General features: G+C 38.4%; 1 protein-coding gene across 1 annotated transcript; it reads left to right on the top strand.

Annotated features, from left to right (window-relative positions):
• Positions 1–369: 369 nt before the first annotated feature.
• LOC138906723 (uncharacterized) lies at positions 370–2241 on the top strand. Its single transcript, XM_070196234.1, has one exon. The coding sequence runs from the start codon at positions 370–372 to the stop codon at positions 2239–2241; it is 1872 nt and encodes a 623-aa protein (XP_070052335.1).
• Positions 2242–7881: the final 5640 nt, after the last annotated feature.

Below are 7881 nucleotides of genomic sequence, written 5' to 3'. Positions count from 1 at the left end.
GTCCTATCGGAAAAAAATTAGAAAAAATAATCAAATTCCAAAAATATTTTCTTTTTTTTTTATATATAACTCTTTCTTTCGGAAATTAAAAAGAAAAAAATCAAAATCCAAAAAGAGTTAGTTTATTTACCTTATTTCTGATCCTCTCGAACTACGCACGATCTGATTCATGTTCCCACATGATACGTAGACAACCCACATCAGGTTCGATCGACCAAAAAAATTAAATAAATGAAAAAATAAAATAAAAATGATGATGATAATAAGGACCGACTGAGTCCATTCTAACGTGTCTCTTGTTTTGAATCATAGAAAAAGTTTGAGGTGGTCGGTTTGTGGTAAGTTGGCAACACAATATCCAAGAAAAAAATGCCATTGACAACTGGCATCAAAGCTGTTACAAGTGCTCAAGAGACTCAGGGTCAGAGGGTTCTACATGAGTCTACTGTGGTTGAGAAAAATAGAGTACTGAAGCAACAAATGACTGAAATGTGTCAAGCATGGGCCAATGGCCAAGGACCGCCTTTTTCTATTCATGGTTTCCCAGAGTTCACATCCATTTCGACTACTACCATTCCGGTCTCATTGCCCGATCAATCCTATCCACCTGGGTTCAGTCTTTTTCCTAACTGTATGACTACAACTGAAACTTCTGTTGCGCGCTCCCAAAGTGTGCCATTGACAACCAATCAGACAACCACTACTGTTATACCCGTCTTCACCATCCCACAACCGACGATGGTGCAAAAGAAAACTCACGAGTCACAATTTGCTACCCAACAAGAACAATACCATTCTCCTGAGTACCACTCGTACCTATTCGATCTTCCTGCAAAGATTGAGAATCCTGCCCGTAAGATGGTACAGGAAGAAATGACCCAAAGAATGAAAAGCTTAGAACAGCAGTTGAAAAATATGCAAGGGTTGGCAGGTAAGAAGAGTGTTGCCTTCAAGGATCTATGTATTTTCCCCGATGTTCGTTTGCCACTTGGTTTCAAGATCCCCAAATTTGAAAAGTATGATGGACACGGCGACCCCATAGCTCACTTGAAAAGGTATTGCAATCAGCTAAGAGGTGCGGGAAGAAATGAAGAATTGCTAATGGCTTATTTTGGGGAAAGCTTGACAGGGGTGGCCTCTGAATGGTTTATTGATCAAGACACCTCTCACTGGCATGTCTGGGATGACATGGTCCGGGCCTTCATCAGACAATTCCAGTACAATATCGACATCGCCCCAGACCGCAATTCCCTTTCTAACTTGAAGAAGAAATCGACTGAAAGCTTCAGGAAATATGCCATTAAATGGAGAGAGCAAGCAGCTAGAGTTAAGCCACCCATGGATGACCACGAGCTAATCACTGTCTTCCTTCAGGCTCAAGAGCCAGATTATTTTCAAAACATGATGTCCGCAGTTGGCAAATCCTTCTTGGAAGCAATCAAAATTGGGGAAATGGTTGAGAATGGCCTTAAGACAGGCAAAATTATAAGTCAAGCAGTTCTCAAAGCTGCAACTCAGGCTGTAAAGATTGAATCTGATAATTTTAGTGACACGAATGAGAAGGATGAAGAAACCATGATGACAATAAGGTCGAGAAGAGGTCCTAGGAGAACATCTCGAAGGTATGAGCAGCCTCATCAGGTTTCCGATGATTCCCCTGAGCACTACTATCCACCTCAGAACCCACAATACTCTATTGCTCCATTTCAGTATGTTGTCCAGCCACCAAGACACCCCAGAAAGCGAGCACCAGCACCGCAAAATCTCCACCAGTCTCCACAAAATTTTCAAATGCCCTATAACCCACAACGGAGCCAGGGGTATAGAGGGGAACAAAGGTTGAAAGATAATTTTACACCAATAGGAGAGTCCTATGCAAGTGTGTTTGAGAAATTAAAGCATTATGACATGATTGCACCTATTCCTCCAAATTATGTGGACCCACGTGCAAGAAACTTTGACCTTTCTAAAAGGTGTGAATACCATTCCAATGCCCAGGGGCACAATGTTAAAAGTTGTCGGGATTTGAAAAGAGAAATAGAAAGGATGATCCAGGAAAAACTGATAGTGATCCAAGATAATGACACCCAGAATATCACGCAGAATCCTTTATATGCACATGATGATGCACACTTTGTGGGGATGATGTGTGGTGACATGGAGTATGAGAATCCTCTCGGGAACTTGCCGACTGAAATTGGAGAAGGCCATGGTAATTCTGATGAACAAATTTGTGGCTAAATGTCAAGCTTAGCAATTGAAAAGTCATTCCCTCCTCACTAGGAAGGAATCTTGGTAGCTTGTTTTGATGTTTTTTCTATTACCTGGGTTATTCCAGGGTGTGATCCAGATTTTATTTGTTTTATTGAGTCGAACCCTTCTATCCCTCTATTTTGTCTGTGTGAGTCTTGTCTGTTCGTTTTGTTGCTATTTTTATTAGCCGGATTATTTTAGGGTCGTAACTCGGATTTTAGTTTGTTTGTCTTATTGTCAAATCCTTCTATCCGTTATTCAGTGAAATACAGTTTGTCCTTGTTTCATTCCATGCTTAGTTCTTTCACCGCTAGTTCTAGTGACATGGCATACATGCGGAACTTTTGGCCAGATCTTAGAAAATTGATCTAATCTTGAATCGGATAACCGAAAAAAAAGAAGAAGATATTTTTTAGGATGAACAAAGAGTCGAAACACTTTGGAATTAAGCTCGAGTAAGTTTTACCTTCAAATTATTGTGAAGATCGGGTTTGGGAAAGAATCAATTGAAGTTTGTTGGAAAGTTTGACATTAAGGGATGGAAAGTGTCTTTCGACCACGACACACCAAGAAGACAGACATGTTCATCAATGTTGTATCGCGAAAGGAAACCATGTTTGGCATTCTCGAGGCTAGGAGGCCATTTTTCTGCTACCCAAACACTTTACCCTTTATTACCCCTTTTGAGCCTGTGTTATTTTCTTCGACCACCCTCTTTTGGAATCAAGTTTAGAGTTAAAAGTCCAAAAAAAAAATGAAATGAAAAAATGAAAAGAAAAGTCCATGCCCAAAGAGTACGAACTGGGGCAACTCTTAGAAAGTACAAGTAAAAAAAAAAAAAAGAAGAAGAAAAGAACAGTCAAAAGCTCATACCCCCAGAAAATAGAAGTTGGGCAACTTGTTTTGAAAAAATAAAAGAAAAAAAAATGGAAAAAAGAAAAAAAAAAGAGCAGAAAGAACGATGAAAAATAATAGTTAGGTCAGATGTTTGAACTACGTTAGACCTGATTCCTTTAAAAAAGGGATACATAGGCAGCCTTACATCGTTTGGTCCAACAAAATAAGAATTCAAAAAAAAAAAAAATCCAAAAATCCCCAATATCTAAAGCTGTGGCAAAGATTTTATTTCACTTTTGAAAGAGTCGATTCCAAGAGTTGTAAAGTGTACAACCCATCATATTGAGTCTACTTAGAGCCTCCATGCCGACCCATCTTTCCAACCCTATCCAAAAACCTTCCAAATAAAGACCTCCCGATATGCCTTCAAGAATGCCAAGAAACGCATGCAATGAGCAACGGTTGTCACACGACATAGAACACTGTCAGGTTGCTCACACAAAGAAAAAAAAGAAGAAAAATGAGAGAGTCTTACTAGTGAAAACCCTCATGGGCACTGTAAGACGACGGTAATCAGAGATGAATAAATGAGAGAGACTTGTTGATGAAAACCCCTCGGGGCACCACTAGTCGAAAGTGAGTCATTAAGCTGATGCAAAGAATTGGCACAAACAAGCCCGACTTCAAATGTCATAGGAATGATAAAAGGAAAGATTTGAACAGTTTGAAAGATCAGGCCGCTAAGTCCAAAATGCATGTCATGATCATAAAGGCTAGCTGCCGCCCCCCCCAAAAAAAATCTTCCTCCTTTCCTTCCCGACAGGGGTATTTCTTGTTAATATTGTTTCTTCGCATCATTGTGTCATTCGCTCTGAGTCAGTCCTTGTCAAAACAAGCAAGAAAAGATTTCAAAATCTGCTACCAGCTTTTCAGTTGCACAAAGTAAATTTGGCCAGCACAGTCAGTTATTACAACCAACATGTCTTGAGGATTCGTGCAATACGAAGGTTTCCCCCAAAAGACTCTTGTCAGCCTATTTGGCTAAAGCAAGCAAAGATAACCTCAAGGTTAATCAGGGATTCCCTGTAGTACCGAACAAGGACTATGAAGTGGCACATTGTGCAAAACACACTTACCAATTGTGATTCTCCCTGAGAGACCAAATTGCTCTAAAAGCAAAAGCCATTCAAGATATCTGAAAAGGTTATCCAAGAAAAGAAATCTCTCTTTTTTTTTGATAAGGCTAATTGAGCCTCAAAACACAAGTGGAATGGGGAGCGAAACAATCAGGTTTGATACAGAAAGTAAAGGTCCCTTGTAAGGAACAACAGAGTCTCCCAGCAGTGCAGCCAACTACCAATGCAGTCAGTCTTCCAAAAGTTGGATGATCATAAAGTCAAGCCACCCAAGACTCAAGGCCGCAAACCGACCACCACTTTTAAAACTGACAAAATTTTCTTTATTTGAAACAGGAACAAAGCAGTGCAAGGAATTTGGGTTTCCAAAAAAAAAAAAAAAAAAAAAAAAAAGAGAAGAGCCAACAAAAGGTAAGTTTCTCAAATTTTTGCCTTTATCTGTCTTGCTAGTATGCATAAATGTTGTCATTGCTCTTCACATTTTTCCTTCTAGGATAAAAAGTCCTAGTCCGATGGATTTTCTCCCAATAAAAATCTTAGTCTGATGAATTTTTCTCCTAAGATAGAAAACCTAGTCTGATGAATTTTCTCCTAGGATCGAAATCTTAGTCTGATGAATTTTCTCCTAGGATCGAAATCTTAGTCCGATGAATCTTTCTCCTAAGATAATAAAAAGAGACCTAGTTTGATGAATTTTCTCCTAGGATCAAAATCTTAGTCTGATGAATCTTTCTTCTAAGATAAAAAACTTAGTCTGATGAATCTTTCTCCTAAGATAACAAAAAAAGACCTAGTTTGATGAACTTTCTCCTAGGTTCGAAGTCTTAGTCTGATGAATCATTCTCCTAAGATAGAAAACCTAGTCTGATGAATTTTCTCCTAGGATAAACGTCTTAGTCTGATGAATCTTTCTCCTAAGATCGAAGACCTAGTCTGATGAACTTTCTCCTAGGATCAAAATCTTAGTCTGATGAATCTTTCTCCTAAGATAACAAAAGGACCTAGTCTGATGAACTTTCTCCTAGGATCAAAATCTTAGTCTGATGAATTTTTCTCCTAAGATAGAAAACCTAGTATGATGAACTTTTTCCTAGAATAAACGTCTTAGTCTGATGAATCTTTCTCCTAAGATAGAAAACCTAGTCTGATGAACTTTCTCCTAGGATAGAAATCTTAGTCTGATGAATCTTTCTCCTAAGATACCAAAAAAAAAAAAAAAACTAGTCTGATGAATTTTCTCCTAGGATAATAAGTTTTAAAAAAAAGAAAATCTGAAAAAAAAATAAAGGTCAACTTTTAGTTTTCTTGAGTAATCAATCTTTAGTTTTCTTGAAATCAGGGGTCTCGCCTGGAGAATTGGGTCAGTTTTTAGTTTAGTCAAGCTTAGTTTATAGTTTTCTGTAAGCTCAATCTCAAATTTAGGAGATGCACTTTCTAGTTTGGGTTTTTCAGATTTTTATTTCTTTAGATGATGCACATCCTAGTCGAGTCCTCAATTTTGCTCTCATCATTGCATCCTTCATCAATAACATAGGTAATTTATAGTTCTGCTAATAACTCACAAATCTTCCTAGTGTAAACTGGGGCAGAAAAAGTTTCTTTTGTTGTTTCCGTTTTGTTGTAGTTGCAGGCACCCACCTGGAAAACGAGGGATTTTATTTCAAGTTTTAAGTCAGCAGGCGCCCACCTGGAGAACGAGGGAATTAATTTCAAGTTTTAAGTCAGCAGACGCCCACCTGGAGAATGAGGGAATTTATTTCAAGTTTTAAGTCAACATCAGGCACCCACCTGGAAAACGAGGGATTTTATTTCAAGTTTTTAGGTCAGCAGGCGCCCACCTGGAGAACGAGGGAATTCATTTCAGGTTTTAAGTCAGCACAGGCGCCCACCTGGAGAATGAGAGAATTTATTTCAAGTTTTTAAGTTAGCAGGCGCCCACCTGGAGAATGAGAGAATTCATTTCACGTGTTAAGTCAACAGCAGGCGCCCACCTGGAGAACGAGGGAATTAATTTCAAAGTTTTAAAGTCATCAGGCACCCACCTGGAGAATGAGAGAATTTGTTTTAATTTTTAAGTCATTATCAGGCGCCCACCTGGAGAACGAGAGAATTTATTTCAAGTTTTTAAGTCATCAGGCGCCCACCTGGAGAACGGGGGAATTAATTTCAGTTTTAAGTCAGCAGGCGCCCACCTGAAAAATGAGGGAATTCATTTCTTTTTTAAGTCATCAGGTGCCCACCTGGAAAAGGAGGGAATTTATTTCAGTTTTAAGTCATCAGGCGCCCACCTGGAAAATAAGGGAATTCATTTCAAGTTTTAAGTTAGCAACAGACGCCCACCTGGAAAACCAGGGAATTCATTTCAAGTTTTAAGTCAATATCAGGCACCCACCTGGAGAATGAGGGAATTCATTTCTGTTTTAAGTCAGCACAGGCGCCTACCTGGAAAATGAGGGAATTCATTTCAAGTTTTTAAGTCAGCAGGCGCCCACCTGGAGAATGATGGAATTTATTTCGAGTTCTAAGTCATCAGGTGCCCACCTGGAGAACGAGGGAAGTCATTTAAGAATTCAATTCAAGTTAGAAGTAGCAGAAGCTCGCCTCAAGAATGCGAGCTGACATTCCGAGATGACCAAAGGAAGAAGTCTCAATCCAGAATAAAAAAAAAAAAAAAGAAAAAGGAAAAAAGAGAAGTGAGTCCAAAATGCATAAGCCAATGAAAGACATGAACTGCTCAAGACATGGCTGAATACACGAGCACTGCATGTCCGGTCTTGATCTGAAGAAGCTGTAGAAGAATGAATCAGCACCTGCAGTTAGCAAGCCGCAAGGTTCAAATCAAAAGTCTGCATGAAGAACCATTCAAGCGTCAAGATCAAGCCTAGGAAGACTTATAGATAGGAATCTTGTAACTCATAGCTGACAGGCTTAGTTAGTCTTTTTTCATTTTTTGATGTAATAACAGGACCGCGGACCGGAACCTCGACGGAACGGTATCTCACTCGACTCTGTCATCCTCTCCACACACTCCATTACTTCATTCACCCCTGAACTACACGTGACCTGATTCCTTTAAAGCTAAGGATATGTAGGCAACTCAGATACCAGGGCTCGGTCATAATCTTTTGTCCGTCTTTGTTTCGCTTTGAATAAGCGTCGGGTCATAAATCAATTACGTTGCTTATTGTTCTTTGCTCCGAAAACTCTTCGTGTTTCCAAGCAAAGAGGGGCAGCTGTAAGCACGTAATTTTTGATCCGGCACGTTTTTGAGCTATTTTAGTGTTTAAAATATTTATTTAACTTAACTTTAATTTTTATAAAGTTTCAATCAATTTTTACTTCAAATTACAATTTAAAAAAACTCAAAAATATTTTTATTTTTAGTTTAAGGTCAGTTAGTATATTTATGTTTATAGTATTTTAATTTTACTATGACTTTAGCCTATTTTCTCTATTTTTACTTTATTATAACATTTAAAAATATAAAAATATAGTTTTACTTTTAATATTTAATTTTATTTTAGTAGTTTATTAGGAGTGATTTTTATAAATACATTACATTATTTTAGTTTTCTTAGCCCAAAATTAAAACCCAACAAGACATGGAACCAACCCAATTTCCTAAATCCAAGCCCAATCCCTTAACCCTAAGCCC

Source organism: Nicotiana tomentosiformis, chromosome 1, assembly GCF_000390325.3.
Source record: "Nicotiana tomentosiformis chromosome 1, ASM39032v3, whole genome shotgun sequence".
NCBI lineage: Eukaryota > Viridiplantae > Streptophyta > Magnoliopsida > Solanales > Solanaceae > Nicotiana > Nicotiana tomentosiformis.
Note: the sequence above shows the minus strand (reverse complement) of the source record. Positions and strands in the feature narration are given on the sequence as shown.

Coding starts and splice junctions, on each gene's coding strand:
- LOC138906723 (XM_070196234.1), top strand. CDS start 370: ATGCCATTGACAACTGGCATCAAAGCTGTTACAAGTGCTCAAGAGACT.